The sequence below is a fragment of the Nothobranchius furzeri genome, chromosome 10 (assembly GCF_043380555.1).
Source record: "Nothobranchius furzeri strain GRZ-AD chromosome 10, NfurGRZ-RIMD1, whole genome shotgun sequence".
In the NCBI taxonomy this organism is placed as follows: Eukaryota; Metazoa; Chordata; class Actinopteri; order Cyprinodontiformes; family Nothobranchiidae; genus Nothobranchius; species Nothobranchius furzeri.
This window is the reverse complement of record NC_091750.1, coordinates 36,716,966-36,732,502: the sequence shown is the minus strand read 5'-3', so window position 1 is coordinate 36,732,502 and position 15,537 is coordinate 36,716,966. Positions and strand designations below refer to the sequence as shown.

The following is a 15,537-nucleotide window of genomic DNA, read 5'->3' as shown; positions in this document are numbered from 1 at the left end:
TTGATGCAGATTCCAGGTCAGTTTCTTCAGCTCAATCACCCTATCATGATTCTGCCGCCACCGTGCTTCCCCACAGAGAGCATGTGACATCTGCCAGGATTATTTCCAAAGGCTTTTATAGAAATCACGTTCATAAATTCAGAAAAAATATGTTTTTCCTTTGTGTTTTGTCACCTTAAAAACTAAAATTTTCTTTATTGTCATAAAACATCAAATTGATCAAAGGAGCAGATCTGACGTAATCTACAGTAGCTCTGAAATCAATTCTTAAAGAGCAAGTCACCCCCTACCAGAGTAATACTCCACTCACACTTCCTGTTTGAAAAATGCAACAAATGCTGTTGCCTAGCAGACCGAGAGGGCAAAACTGCTAACAAATACACAAACAGGCTCACAACGACATTGTGACATCATAATGTACCAGCTAACATCATAGTGTACCTCTTGGCCAATAGCGATGGCAGATTAAATTTAAATGCAGTGCACAGTTTTTACCTGACAACGGCGCAACACTTACAGTTTTAGGCACAAATTTAAAATTTTAATTAAGATGCACAGAACTACAAAATTATTGTCTACACGTTTACAGCATGATTAGACACTCATTCGTATAGTTTATCAGCAAAAAAAATGTTGATTTGGGGGTGACTTGCTCTTTAAAGGTTTTATTTAAAAGAAAATATCTGAATCAAATAAACTAAAAGAATCCACAAACATTGAGTCACTCACAAAGCTTCGGTAAAAATGGAATCTTTTATTGAATAAACTTGGTTAAATATGACAGGTTTTACTAGATTCTTTAACCAAAATTATATTTTTAAATTCATATTTAAAATTTCAGCACAAACTTTTTTCTAACTAAACTACTAATTACACAAAACTCTCAAAAGCAGTTTCAACTTTACATCATTCTTCACGTCCTGCTCTCTCGCTTGCCTCGTTTTGGTCTCGGCTGACAAATACCTAAAAAGTTCTTAAATGTTTTCTTAAAGGAAATAAACTGCAGAAGCACAGGAGAAAATAAGAGCTCCTCTGGAAACTTAAAATCAAAACCTTCACTTCCAACTTCTTCATCCTCTTCCTCACAACAGGCAGGAGATGGACACCTTTGTGGTGGAGAAGGGGACGGTGTCTGGTTTGGGACAAATAAAAACAGCAGAAATTTGATTAAAAGCCACAGACTGGGGTATTCCACAACTTTCTTCTAACTTTTGGGGTTTTAAAAGTTTTACTTTTATTCCAAAAGATTAGCAATTTAAAAATGTTTCCTCTGGTGTACCCCAGGGCACCGTATCTGGTCCTGTTCTTTGTTTAGCTTCACATCCAGATTCTGCTGTGCTTACTTAAAGAGCAAGTCACCCCCAAATCAACTTTTTTTTGCTGATAAACTAAATAAACGAGTGTCTAATCGTGCTGCAGACACGTGTAGTCAATAAGTTGGCACTTCAGTGCATCTTAATTAAAATGTAAATATTCTGCCTAAAACTGGCAGTGTTGTGCCGTTGTCAGGTGAAAAGTCTGCACTGTATTTTAATTTAAATCTGCCACCGCTATTGGCTAAGAGGTATGCTATGATGTAAACTGGTACATTATGATGTCACAACGCTGTCGTGAGCCTGTGTGTGTGTGTATTTGTTAGCGGCTCCGCCCTCTCGGTCTGCCTGGCAACAGCATGTGTTGCATTTTTCAAACATGAAGTGGGAGTGGAGTTAGACTCTGGTAGGGGGTGACTTGCTCTTTAAACGCAGGAACACACAAGGGACTTACTGAGCTTTTCAACATTCTGTCTCCAGCACATGAAGAAAGTTTCCAGACTGTCATTAATCCCAAAAAAAAACGTGTTCATAATTCTGGTTCTGCTAAACTGGAAGGTTTCTTTATTAACAGGATAATTCATCCATCTGATCAAGATCATATTTTTATTGGGTTCCTTTAAGCATGAAGCTTTAAAATCTTCTCTGCTAATGTGAAACTCTAAAATATGAAGCTTCGCTGTGTTTTTCCCTTTTATCAGGGATGCGGTCAGTTGATGCTTCTGATGCTCTAACCACCTCAGCTGGCTTGTTCTGAGGAGGAGGAGCAGCGACTACGCTGACCTCCTCACTGTTCCTCCTATGGATCAGGGCAAGACTACCCTAGTTACACTGCTATGGACCATGTAGGACATACTGGGTTATCCTGGCTCATCCCTTTAGTTTTGCTGCTGTAGACTCAGGTCTAGTGTTTCAGAGAGTATCTGAGTGCGTTTTTTTTATAGGAAATTCTAAAACCTAAAAGAAACTAAGAACAAAACCCAGAATAAAGAGTTCGTTTCACCTCGGTCCTTCAGCGAGCCGATGTAAACCTCTATGAACTCCTTCTCTCTGCTGTCCTTCACCTCCTCCTTCTGCTCCTTCCACCTTCTCTGCTTCTCCTTTTCTCTCTTTTTCTTCTCCTCCTCCTTTTTCTTCTTCCTCTTTTCGCTGGCGGTGTTGTCGAACAAACGGATCAACCTGTGGGAACAGAGATGCTCCGGTGAAAACCTGCGACCGTTCTGAGGAACTGGATTCTGTTGGTCTGTGTACTTGATGTCTGGGCTGTTGCACAGCTTGGTCGGGAGGCAGGTGAGCTCGTCGCCGCTGACGACGATCACCTTGAGGGTGGAGATGTTAGCGAGACACAGAGGGAGGTAGGACAGGTTGTTCCTGTGGATGAACAAGGTGACCAGCTGCTCCAATCTGAAAGAACAAACACCACCAAAGCCTTTCAGCTACAGTTCCTCAAAGCCTCCACGTGGGATGATGTAGAAGAACTGGAGGGTTTAATTATGACCAGTAAGATGTGATGACTTTATATAAATATAGAATATCAAGCTGATTGATCTTTGAATGTTTAACAAGAAGAATTTAGGATTCTTTGCTTATCCAGTGACCATAACACACTTTGTATTAATTCAGACAGAATCAATTACCGTAATTTCCGGACTATAGAGCGCACCTCAATTTACGCCGCACCGGGCTAAAAGCCGCAGATATCTACTGAATAGAAAACGTAGTTTAACTGAACGTAACTGAACTGATCAGTATCAAACAAAACAAAAATGTTATTGATTAGTTTATTCATCGTCCTCCTGCGCACTGAAACCACCGAAGTCATCATCTTCTTCAGTGTCGGAGTTGAACAGCCTCAGAAGAGCTTCGTCACACACCTTTTCTGTGGCGATGTCGGTGTCGCTCTCCGTGTTGCTGTCATCGTCCCGGCGTGAAGCTGGGAAAACAAGCAGCGCCGTTTTACTGTGAAAAAAATCCTCCTGGGCGCTTTCCGTAGCACTCCTTTAACCATTCCTTCATTAGACTTTCCAGCATCCATCCTTTCTGGTTGACTAAAGCCGCACCTCATTATAAGCCGCATGGTTCAAAGCGTGGGAAAAAAGTAGCGGCTTATAGTCCGGAAAATACGGTATATAATTAAAAATAAACTTTATTTTATAGACTAATTATAATACATGACAAGCTATAAACAATGATATGTGATGGAGTGTATGTGTGTGTCAGAACCTTTGTCTCTGGAAGAACCTGTGAGTTCTGGGTGTAAAAGAATTTGTTGTCTGCTATAAACTACAGAGTTGATTATAAACTCATTCACTGCCAATGACGACTAAATTATAATTAACCCTCATTACAATAATATTCATTTCAACTTCACTGGATTAGGCACAGATTATTCAAACATTATTATTATTATTATTCATATAACATCTGGTTCATTCAACCATATGATTATTTATTGATTATTTAATTTATGAGTTGTAAAAGTTCACTTTTCATTCAGAGTTTGGAATCCAGCGGTTTTATCAGAGGAAAGCTTTGTTTGGAGACGCGGGCTGACAATCTTGTCTTCATGGAATGTAAACAAGCACACCAGAACCTTCTGGGTTGTAGAAGATAGAATATAAAATCCGCTTAGAAAATGGAATTATATCTGTAGATGACCGGTCACTATGTGGGTAAATATGTAGGTGAAAATGGACCCTTTCTGGACGTTACGGGGATGATGACATCATCACTCACCTGTCCATGTCCTGGGGCAGGTCGGTCAGCTGGTTGTTGCTCAAGTCCAGCAGCTGCAGGCTGGTCATCCTCAAGGTGCAGATGGGGATGGAGATAAACCGGTTCTCGGAGATGTCCAGGTGAACCAGCTGCTTCAGGCTGCTGAGCTAGAGGCGGAGTTACACGATGACATCATCAATAGTAACCCACCACCGCAAAAACTACTAACTGATGGAACATTTGGAACCCCAGGCCCGGTCTGTTTCACCTCAAATGGAAGCTCAGACAGGTTGTGGTTTCCTGCCAGGTCCAGTCTCTCCAGCTTCTCACAGGATCCCAGTTCTGGAGGAACTCTGGACAGACGGTTGTAGCTGACGTTCAGCCTCCTGAGCTCGGCCAGCTTCCCTGGACACAGAGCAGTCAGGTGGTTCTGTCTCGGCTCAGCAGCTCAAGTGGACCACAATCAGGTCCAAACTGTTCCCCTCTGATCCACCGGGCTCAGGTCAGGTTCTGAGGGTGGAGACATTAACTGGATCTCACCGATTTCCGGAGGAAGATCTGTGATGGCGTTTTTGGCTATCTCAAGCACAGTGAGCTGGGTGAACAGAACCAGGAAGTCCGGTAGCTGACGGATTCTTGTCCCCCAGATGTGCCACTCCCGCAGGTAGGTCATCCACTGCAGCTCTCTGGGAAAGTCCTGCAGAACCGGGTCAGTTGGTCTTCAGACGTGAACATCACAAAACGCGTGAGAAACTCGTGGACTCACCATCCAACGATCTCCATCCAGCCTGAAGATCAGGTTCTTGTGATCCAAATCATTCTCCTCCTGCTGCTGGTCTCCTAGAACAGATTGGATCTGTTGAGTCTGACAACCAGAAGGGTAATCAGGTGTTTGTTTGTTTTTTACCTGTTTACTGATGTTAGTGGGTTTTGTTTACACATTTATTGATGTTAATTCAATTCAAATTCAAAAATACTTTATTAATCCCAGAGGGAAACTGATTGCTGTAGTAGCTCAGAATAATAATAATAATCAAGTCATCAAAGAGTTGTTGTATATTACAATGGCTGCTTTGCATTATCTCCTCCAGCGGTTCCACAGTCGTCCCCAGAACAGAACCAGCATTTTTTATCAGGCTGTTGAGCCTTTTCAGGTCCCTGCTTCTGATGCTGCTACCCCAACAGACGATGGCTGAAGAGATTACACTCTCAACAACAGACTTGTAGAAGATCTGCAGCATCTTGCTACAGACATTGAAGGACCTAAGCGTCCTCAAGAAGTGCAGTCTGCTGTGTCCCTTCTTGTAAATGGCTTCGCTGTTCTTTCTCCAGTCCAGTCTGTTGTCCAGGTAAACTCCAAGGTATTTGTATTCCTCAACCATCTCCACTTCTTCTCCCATGATGGAAACAGTGTTTGACTCCACCCTGTTTCTTCTGAAGTCTAAAATCATCTCCTTTGTTTTGTTCACGTTCAAGGTCAGATGATTGTTTTCACACCATGCCACAAAGCACTCCACCAGCTCTCTGTACTCAGCTTCCTGTCCATCTCTGATACACCCGACAACTGCAGAGTCATCTGAGTATTTCTGTAGATGACAGGTCTCTGACACCGGCCTGTAATTGGAGAAATTGTGTTTATCCCCACCCTTAAACAATGGAACCACCTTAGCAATTTTCATTGCGTCAGGGAAAATTCCTGTTGAAAGTGACAGATTACAGATATAAGTAAACGGATCCGTTACAGATTCTATTATAGCTTTTACAGTCATCATATCCAAGTCCTCATAATCAGTTGATTGTTTGTTTCCACAGCTTTTTACAATGTTCCTTATTTCTTCTTTTTCTACCTTGTCCAGGTAGAAAGTTGCTTCAGTTGCTTCTGTATACTCCTCAATAATTCCCTGTCTCCCTCATTGAAGGCTCTTTTTTTCTCATTTAACAGATTCTTCAGTTCACTGGTGATCCAGGGTTTGTTATTAGCGAAGCATCTCACTGTTCTGGTGGGTATGATGTTGTCCACACAGAAGTTTATATAGTCAGTGACACATCCAGTCATGGCATTGATGTCCTCTTCATATCCTTAGCAGAGAGTCATCCAATCTGTGGTCTCAAAGCAACCCTGCAGGGCTTCTTCAGCGTCCTGTGACCATTTTCTCACAGTTCTTCTTGTCACAATTTGCCTCTGAACAAGTGATTTGTATTCTGAGCAGAGAAAAACAAGAATGTGATCTGATTGTCCCAGAAGAGGTCTTGTTTTGGACATGTATGCATTCTTTACATTTACATAACACAAATCCAATGTCTTGTTTTCTCTGGTGGAGCAGCTGACAAACTGTTGAAATGTTGGAAGTGTAGCAGAGAGCGAGGCATGATTAAAATCACAAGATATAGCCACAAATGCATTGGGGTGCTGGGATTGTAGCTTAGCGACAATGGAACTGATGGCATCACATGCACTTTCAGCAATGGCTGAAGGTGGAATATAAACAGTTGCCAAGACAACACTGGTGAACTCTCTTGGCAAATAATATGGGCGACAACTTACTGCCAAGAGTTCAACATCTGGGCTGCAGAGACGACATTTCACTGAAACATGACCTGGATGGCACCATCTGTTGTTGACAAGCACTGCCACTCCACCTCCTTTTCTTTTCCCGCTCCTCTTCAGATCTCTGTCTGTTCGTACAGTCAGGAATCCTGGCAGAGAGACGCTGGAATCGGGGATATGGTCCTGCAGCTACGTCTCAGTGAAACACATAACACTGCACTGCAGAAACTCTGGCTGAGTCCTTGAAAGGGCTCGGAGTTCCTCCATCTTGTTGGCCAGTGATCTCACATTGCCTATTATGATTGATGGAAGAGATGGTTTGAATTTCCTCTTTCTCTGTCTCCGTTTTGCTCCCGCTCTGCACTCATGCTTCTTGCGTTTTAGCTCATTTGGTAAAATAGCAGTAAAAATCCTCCAAGCTTCACAGCACCAGAAACAGAAAAGTAAAATGTCCAAAATAATACAGTTTTTCTTGAGAAACCAGAAGTAAAAATGTCCAAGAAAAGGCAAAACTTACATATAGTCAACAGAGCTACTCCAACATGCAGCCACCCAGAGCAGCGCAGTTCCGGAACATCAGGTTTGTTTACCTGTGAGCAGTAGTGTGTTGTGGGTACTTGTGTGTGGTTGAGTGGATCTCTCCAGGTACTGGTGCAGCTGGTGCTTTTCTGTGGGCTTCAGGGTCTTACAGTAGATCCGATACTGCCATTCCTGATCGATCCTGCAGACAGGAGCATGACACATCAGACCAGATGATCTGATTTCTTATCAGGGAATGTGACCTTTCTGCTGTTAGGAAGCTGGGACCTGCTCCACCACTGACGGATAAAAATAACATCATGTGTTCATCTGACTAACATCAGCGTCCTCACTCAGAGTTCACCACTATCAGCTGTTTCTGACTCAGGCTGTAAACAGGCTGATGTTGCATGTTAGTTTCAAACATTTGACTCATTTAGTTTTAATGTTCGCTGAAATCTTCGAAGGCTGCATTACTTATCCCAGATGTGCAGACATCTGGATCCTGTTTCCACTCTAAGAACCTGATCTGCTGAAGCTGTAGTGAAGCTTGCAGGAGCAGGAAGAGGCGCGGCAGTCGTTCCTGAGCTCAGCTTTCAGCTCATTAAGTCGTTTACTTTGATTCTCCCTACATCAAAATAATTTATAATATTTTACTTTTCCATGTTTTAGCCTGAAGTGTAGGGATGGATGGGAATGAGCACAGCCCTGCTGCTGCTCGCAGGTGAGGAATTATTTATGGCTTGTACCCAGAAACACGCTCTAATGTAGATGTAGTCCCTTTAAGTCAGCCGAGTCCAACCCTGGTCAGGTAATTAAAGGCTTCTTCTGAGCTGCTGAGCAGGTGATCCAGGTGTGTTGGAGCAGGTCTGGGTCAGTCCAGAACCTGGGTTGGACTCCTCTGCTTTAAGGCATCAGGAGGCTAATGAAACATTGACGTGTTGTTGCTTCACTGACCTGGCGAGGGCGCTCTTCTCCACCCGTTCCTGCTCCTTCTTCTGTTTCTGTCTGTATTTCTTCACCCGGACTTCCCAGATCCCTTTGATCAAGGACAGGTCGTAGACCGGAACGTCCACCTTCCTCTCTGGACCCATCTCTGCTGGAGGAGGATCAGGGAGCCAGACTCATCATCACAAATTATTTAAAAGTTCTTTCTGTCCTTTTTCTGCAACATTTGGACCATTTGCTTGATTAAACTGACTCGAAATATTTTATTTGTTCTTCCATTCATCTATTCTCTTCTACTGATCCAAGATCAGCTGAGGGAGGATCCAAGAGTTCCCAGACCAGAGAAGATCCCTCCAGAGATCTGGATCTGTCTGGAAAACCTTCAGGAGGAGACCAAGAGGCACCTCCTGACTGACTCCTGATGACGAACAGCATCTCTACGTCCTCTGATAGGTTAAAGCTCATTTTGGCTTCACAAGATATTCTTAAAAAATCTGAGTATATTGAAGACAAATCATCAGTGTGTGTAAAATGTGTGTTACTGTGAGTTATGGTGTTTTAGTATTAGAGTCTGCAGGTAGAAGGAAGCTAAGGTTGGAGCCACCAGGCAGGAAGCTGAGAGGAAGACCTAAAAGGAGATTTATGGATTTTTGGTGAAAGAGAACAAGAAGTTAGTTGGTGTGAAGTTAGAGGATGTAGAAGATAGGACTATGGAGACAGATGATTGTGAGTAGGTGTGTCCTAATATTAGTGTGTGTTATTGAGCATTGGTGTGTTAGTCTAACACACACCAATGCTCACTAACACATATGTCATGGTCTGCAGTCTGCATCTCCCTCATGTCTCCTTGTGTTCTCCATCCCTCTCTAGGTTCCCCTGATGTGTCTCTGTGTGTTCCTCATGTGTCTCCTTGTGCCCACTCCAGGTTTTCCCTTTAGGTGTTCTTTGGTTTCTGTGCCCCTTTAGGTCTGCAGGTCCCTCCAGGTTTCCCCGTAGTGTTTTCTGATGTAGTAATCCCATCCCTGTTAGTGTCTTTCTTCTGGTGGCTTGTTTTCAGGTTTTCAGGAGTTCACTCATCTGTAGATTTATTTTACCTAGTCAGTTTTCCCCACTCAGTTAATTGGTCTCACCTGATCCCTTCTGATTACTCCCCACACACCTGTCACCCGTCTCCCTGATTGTTTCCCTTTGTGTATGAAACCCTGTCCGCGTCTCAATGTGTTGTCGGTCTATTGTTTGTGTCAGAGTTGTCTCCAGGTCTCCAGGTCTCCAGGTCTCCAGGCCTCCAGGCCTCCAGGTCAGCTCTTTAAGTGAGCTCTTTGTCTCTAGGTCTCTTGGTTTTTTCATACTAGGATTTTTGGGTTTTCGGTGTTGACTTCTTGCCTTTTGGATTTACTTTTGGACCATCGCTCCTAACAAAGGATTTTAAGTTTATTTCAACTCCTGCCTCGTGTCTCCCTGGTTCTGCATCTTGGGTCCTAACCTGCCCCCCCCACTCGCATCGTGACAACACACTAATACTACTCGTGAGTAGTGCGTGTGAGTTTTAGTAACGCACACCAACACTCACTATTACACACTAATATTACTAGTGAGTAATGTGTGTTAGTGTTAGTATTAGTGTGTTTTTAGCAGGGATCATGAACTCTCAGGTCCTACCTGTTAGTTTCCTGCTTTCTCCGGCTTGTTTACTGACACTGAAACACACACATCTGCGCCCTGACTGTGTGTGTGTGTGACCCAACATTCTATTTTTACCTGCAGTGTGTGTGTGTGTGTGTGTGTGACCCAACATTGCATTTTTACCTGCAGTGTGTGTGTGTGTGTTACATGACTCTGTACACTGACACTCCCCATGTGTCCCCAGACCATCATGACGTGTTTCCTCTGGAACTCCTCTGATGACGCCAGGACGCCTCCCAGAGGGCGAAAGGGCAAAACCTTTAGTTTTCAGCTTTTTCTAACATTTTTAAATTCCTTTATTCATACCTGGAGGTGAAAAGTTCAAAGAGAAATCTTTTTTAAATAATAATGTCTGGTGTTAATGAAGTAGAAATATCTTAAAAATAAATGTATTAATTCAAACTAAAATTAAGTTTAACTTATTATTCTAACTAGATCTTTATTTCAAAGTTCAGGATTAAAACTTATACTTTAGTTTTTTTTCCTTTAGTTTATTTTCAAATGAACAAACTTTATTGCTGTTATTTTAGCTCCATAATCTGATGTGTTTTACATAAATTCAGTGAAATTAATGTTTCATTCAGGGCTCATTAAGGATGTGCTGGTATTATCTTTTTGAAAAGTGAAGTTTAATAGTTATGATCTTTAGGCCAGGTGCCGCAAATATAGAAAATAAAACATCTCAGAATCAGAAATAAATCCTTTATTAATATTTTAGCTTTCAGATGAACGTAAAAACATCTTTGTTCAACATTAGAAAGTCTGAAAGTAACAAGAACAAAAAGCTTCGAGTCCTTGGCAGCTAAAACATTCCATATCTGAAACTTCTGTTGAACTCGGTTTTCCTTCTCATTCTTTCCCTGAGTGTTTTCCGCTCTTCCAACTGGACGGATCAGGTTTTCCTTATGGAACCTTTCCGGCAAGAAAACTACTCCTTGTTGTGGATTTTGGAGTGAAGACTCAAACAGCCGTCTTTACTGACTCTCCGTCTGTGCATCTCCATGTGAACCTTCAAACTTCCCTTCTGGGTGAAACCGGTCCCACACTGGCTACAGACGAAGGGCTTCTCCCCGGTGTGGATCCTCATGTGGATCGGCACGTACCGTTTCTGGCAGAAACGTTTCCCACAAACGTCACATCGGTACAACCGTTCCTTCTCGCTGCTGGAACGAGCGGAAGGGACTCCATCCCTACTCTGCCTCTCACGGGTGTGGATTTTCTGATGTTGGATTAGATTATTCCTTTCTCTAAATCTCTTCTTACAGGATCCACAACCAAAAGGCTTTATGGCTGAATGGGTCCGTTTGTGCTGACTTAACCTGGAAATGGAGTGGAATCTTTTCCCACACGTTGGACAGGGAAACGGCCTCTCTCCGGTGTGGATCCTCATGTGGTTCAACAGACTGTACCTCTGCAGCAGACCGAGCCCACAGATCTCACATCTGTACGGTTCTCCAGTGTGGATCTTTTTATGAAGGTTTAATCTGTAGTAGGAGTGCAAGGCTTTCCCACAGATTTCACATACACGGGGTTTTAAATGGCCCTTCAGATGTGTGTTTAATGTATGGCTGGACCCGTATAGTTTCCCACAGATGAAACAAAGGAACTTCTTCTCATGACCTCTCACGTGGACCGATAAGGCGTCGTTGTCTGGACACGTTTCACCACACACTTCACAAACAAACAGCTCTCCATCCTGGTCCCTCTCCTCCTGTCTGACGTTCGGATTTGTTAAGTCTGGAAAAAGAAACACAAAAGGGCTCATCGTGAGTGAGAAGTTAACAGCAGTTAGACACATTTGATCTGGATGTTTATCGGGTTTGTTCCTGGAGGGAATGTCGTCTCCTTTTGCTTCAGAAGGATTTTTTTTCTTCAACATATGATAAGAAGACAAAACGATAAGAAACAGGGACGCTCTGATACCAGAAGTACTCGGATACCACAGAACGATCCCACTTCATGGATCAGCAGGAGCGAACTCTGTTTGGAAGGATTTGGTATCAGAGCAATAATCATAAAAATCTTTTATGAAACGTTTTAGAACATTAATCATTCATAATCTCAATCCAAAATGACTTCCTGTCTCTGGCTCCTTCAAAGGCAGTTCGAAATCTGGGCGTTGTGATTGATGAACACCTGACCTTTAAAGATCACGTTGCCTCTGTTGCTCGTTCATGCCGCTTTGCGCTGCATAACATACAAAAGATCAGACCATACCTAACACAACATGCCACCCAGCTCCTGGTGCAATCTGTCATCTCCCGCCTCCATTACTGCAATGCCCTTCTAACTGGTCTTCCAGCCTGTACTGTGAGACCTCTTCAAATGGTCCAGAACGCAGCGGTGCGTCTGGTCTTCAATCAGCCAAAAAGAGCACACGTCACCCCTCTGTTCATTGAGCTCCACTGGCTACCGCTAGCAGCACGCATCAAATTCAAACTGCTAACACTAGCATACAAAGTCCGAGATGGTACGGCTCCCATCTACCTGAATCCTCTTGCAAAGGCTTACGTCTCGGCCCGGCCGCTCCGGTCATCACAGGATGGTCGGCTAGCAGTGCCTACACCACGCTCAGGACAATCCAGACTCTTCTCATGCATCGTTCCACAAATGTGGAATGACCTTCCAAGCACGACCAGAACAGGAGCTTCCTTTTCAATTTTCAAGAAACTCCTGAAGACCCTGCTCTTCAGAGAGCATCTTCTAAACTAGCACCCTCCCTGCACCTGTCCCCCCCCTCTCTACCGTCCACTCCTTGTTCCCTACTCTCCATGACTGATGTCAAGTTGTTGTTGTTGTTGTTGTTGTTAGCCTCAAGGGCAACATGCCGATTATCACTTGTAAGTCGCTTTGGACAAAAGCGTCTGCTAAATACATAAACATAAACAAACATTTGGGCTTTGCATTTTATTAAAATATTATTGGGTAAAGAAATCTTTTTTCTTTCAAACATTAGAAAATTATTCAATTATTTAAATTATTTTTAGGGAATTGATTTGAGGATTTGGGATGGATGAGAAGGGAAACCTTCAGTAAAAGTCGGATTTGTGTTTAGAAAGTCATTTATTTGACTAGTTCTTGTGGAATTCCTCTTTTGTTTGAACTCATTCCCGCTTGTTCCCTGACTGTTTAGTGTTTTTCCTGCTGAATCCACTCTAGACTCATAAAGAACTATCTAGTTTTTCTTATTTGCACCATTAAAATATTTATTGTCATTTGAGCGCTCCAGCTCCCCTGCTTCTCCTTCTGAATGTCCTCCAGCTGAGCACCAACCTGAGTTCCACCTTCCTAGAGAACATCCACTACTGGTTTGAGGATCCTTCTCATTAGAGACGGCACGCCCAAACGGATCTTCGCTGCGGATGGGAATTATCTTTGAAGGAGACAAAATTCACCTTTTGAATCATTTTGTGTTGCCATACCGATCTCTACTGCCTTATAAACACGAGTAAAAACACAACCATCAATTTTTCCGTCGATATTTGGTTTTGAGTTGTTTCATAACGTCCCTGTTTGTGACATCACAATAAGGAAGATTCTGGATGAGAAGTTAAGCGTCTTTAGGTAACAGGAACAGTGAATCTTTGTTTTTCTATAAGTCTGGACCCTGATGGTCCTCTCGGCCTCGCTGAAGCCATCTTACCTTCCTCTCCCGCCATCTCCGCCTCTAACCAACCACGGCGTCCCGCTGCTTCATCTCCGACGTTCTCTTCCAACCTGAAACCACGACTCAGCAGAAAGTCACTTTGCTCGGCATGTTTCCGTGTGAGCTCTCTGGAGGCTCTTGATGTGAACCTGATGATGATGGGTCGTGGGTCTCCTCCTGCCTTCAGAAGACCCAGACGGTGAGCGTCGTCCACCTCTGCTGCCACCCGGTCCTTCTCCTCCTCTGGAACCAGCGCTTTACAAACCTCTCTGGCCTTTTCTCCAACATCCTCTGAAGAGTCTTCTGCGACACCATGAAGCCCCAGATGAAGACCACGGCTGAAGGCTTCCTGTTTGCTCATCAAGACCTTCAGTTCTGACATCTTTTGTCTCAACTCCCCATTCTCTCTGGTCAGCTTCTCGTTGTCCGTTTGAAGACGCAAAGCTTGATGGTGGAAGGACTGGAGAGCTTTACCTATGTATTGAATATCATCTGAGATACCTTTGATCATCTTCTCTATTCCACCTGACCTGCTGTTGATCCTATTAGCAAAAGCTTGGATGATTTTTTTCTGGAGTTCAATCTGAGGCAGAACCTCAGCAGAGCTCCTGGACCGGTTAGGATCCTGACTGGTCGATGTTGGAGACCCAGGTTCTCCTGCAGGAGGTTCCTTACAGGCGTAAGAATGAATGTCTTTGATGATTCTTAATATTTCATCGGGATTCACATCCGTTACCTCCACAACGTTCAAATCTGCGCTCTCCATCCAGTCATCCAGACTTGAGCCTCGCGCTCCTGGGAGTCCGTTTCCGGTTGTTTGGGTTCCGACCGTCGGTTCCGACTGTTTCTTTATTTCACGTCAAACTTTTCTGTGGTTCCTTTTCTCACATGAGTTGTTTCGGGGGTTGATCCCATCCTAAAACGGTCCCACACCGGACTTCTTTTCTGGCGTCGGGTTCCCGCTAAAATGTTGAAATGTTGACGCAGGATGTTTTAATCCATTGAGGTCTGTAACCATCAGCCTTCAGGATGTTTTTCTGCTACACTTCAGGAAAAAGGCAGAAAATTAAAAAAACACCACAAACAAGAACTCAGTTAAAAACAAAAAAAGATGAAAAGATGGTTGAGAATTCACTGGATTCGGTAAGGGAACATGTTGACGTGTAACACCAGAGGATATGACGTCACAACGGGAGTATGACTGGCTGCCATCTTGGTCAGGATATTCCGATTTTTGTTTAGAAAATGTAATACAATTTTAAACATTCAAATGTATCAAATGCAATCTGATAGTTTTTTTTTCAACAAATATAATTCATTTTATACAGTTTTTATTTAAAACAGAAACAGAAATTTATATAAAATCCCGATTATTTGGGATAAACAAAATAAAATGGAACTATGCCCTTTTTGTTTTATTATTATTATTATTATATTATTGTTGTTATTATTGCATTTAACAAATTGGGGCAGTAATATGGCAGGGTGGAGGGGCGAGGGTCCAGGCGGGATTTGATACCCAGGCTCCTGGATGCGTGCGTGATTTTCACCTGGGAGTCCGGGGATTGAATCCCGCCCAGGCCCTAGTTTCTCCACCTTGCCATGTTATGAACATCAGCCTTCCTGGATGCCTCCCTTGAGAGTTTTTCTGGGAATTAGCATCTGGGAAGACGCCTAAAAGAAGACCCAGGACATGCCAGTTCTTATATGAAGGGACTACTCGTCTGGTCTGTGATCATCTTAGGCATGTCCTGGGGGAGCTAGCCCAAGTGACTGGGGTGGGAGCATCTTGGTCCATCTTCTGTTGTTTGTACACAACCGGTGTCGGTACAGGATCGGCTCGGGTGTAGGATCAGCTCGGGGTCCTTCGACTGCAGATGACGTCACATTACTGCAACTCTACTCGGCTTTCACACTTGTTTTGGAAAGACATCAGCAGTTTTGTTAATAAATTCTTGTTTGTTGACACCTAAATGTTTTCTTTATAATTTTAATTTGTTAATAAAACACCATATTATCTTTGTTTTGTAAATAATGTGAAACTGCATAAAACCAACATCGGACTGACAAAAAACAGAACGGTTCTTATATGTGAAGCCACGTCTGTTAGTATTAATGTGGAGCTCGTCTGTATATTTCCATAGTTGTTATCTAAATACATTCTT

The 15,537-nt window shown here is 43.1% G+C and overlaps 2 protein-coding genes across 6 annotated transcripts; both read right to left on the bottom strand.

Annotated features, from left to right (window-relative positions):
• Positions 1-734: 734 nt before the first annotated feature.
• Positions 735-10,267, bottom strand: lrrc2 (leucine rich repeat containing 2). 5 transcript variants are annotated; one of them, XM_015960354.3, is made up of 10 exons: positions 9,703-10,267; positions 8,053-8,194; positions 7,167-7,297; positions 4,795-4,868; positions 4,569-4,725; positions 4,297-4,433; positions 4,050-4,195; positions 2,565-2,717; positions 2,317-2,492; positions 735-1,132 (listed from the first exon to the last, which is right to left on the bottom strand). In XM_015960354.3, exons 1-10 carry the CDS (start codon positions 9,836-9,838, stop codon positions 1,083-1,085), a joined length of 1,302 nt encoding a protein of 433 aa, XP_015815840.2. In that variant the 5' UTR covers positions 9,839-10,267; the 3' UTR covers positions 735-1,082. The 5 variants fall into 5 exon arrangements, with proteins under 5 accessions (XP_015815840.2, XP_015815841.3, XP_070411698.1 ...); XM_015960355.3 differs by having other exon boundaries at positions 8,053-8,191; XM_070555597.1 differs by lacking the exon at positions 9,703-10,267 and having other exon boundaries at positions 8,053-9,693.
• A 147-nt stretch (positions 10,268-10,414) lies between these two features.
• On the bottom strand, positions 10,415-14,514 carry LOC107386147 (zinc finger protein 135). The gene is made up of 2 exons (XM_015960352.3): positions 13,370-14,514; positions 10,415-11,463 (listed from the first exon to the last, which is right to left on the bottom strand). The coding sequence occupies exons 1-2, from the start codon at positions 14,136-14,138 to the stop codon at positions 10,655-10,657; spliced, it is 1,578 nt and encodes a 525-aa protein (XP_015815838.3). The 5' UTR covers positions 14,139-14,514; the 3' UTR covers positions 10,415-10,654.
• Between the last annotated feature and the right edge of the window lie 1,023 nt (positions 14,515-15,537).

Coding starts and splice junctions, on each gene's coding strand:
- lrrc2 (XM_015960354.3), bottom strand. CDS start 9,838: ATGTTGGGTCACACACACACACACACACACACTGCAGGTAAAAATAGA. Junction 4,869..7,166: donor CAACACACTACTGCTCACAG/GTAAACAAACCT, acceptor AATCTGTTCTAG/GAGACCAGCAGCAGGAGGAG. Junction 2,718..4,049: donor CTGCCCCAGGACATGGACAG/GTGAGTGATGAT, acceptor TTGTTCTTTCAG/ATTGGAGCAGCTGGTCACCT.
- LOC107386147 (XM_015960352.3), bottom strand. CDS start 14,138: ATGGAGAGCGCAGATTTGAACGTTGTGGAGGTAACGGATGTGAATCCC. Junction 11,464..13,369: donor GGAGATGGCGGGAGAGGAAG/GTAAGATGGCTT, acceptor TTCTTTTTCCAG/ACTTAACAAATCCGAACGTC.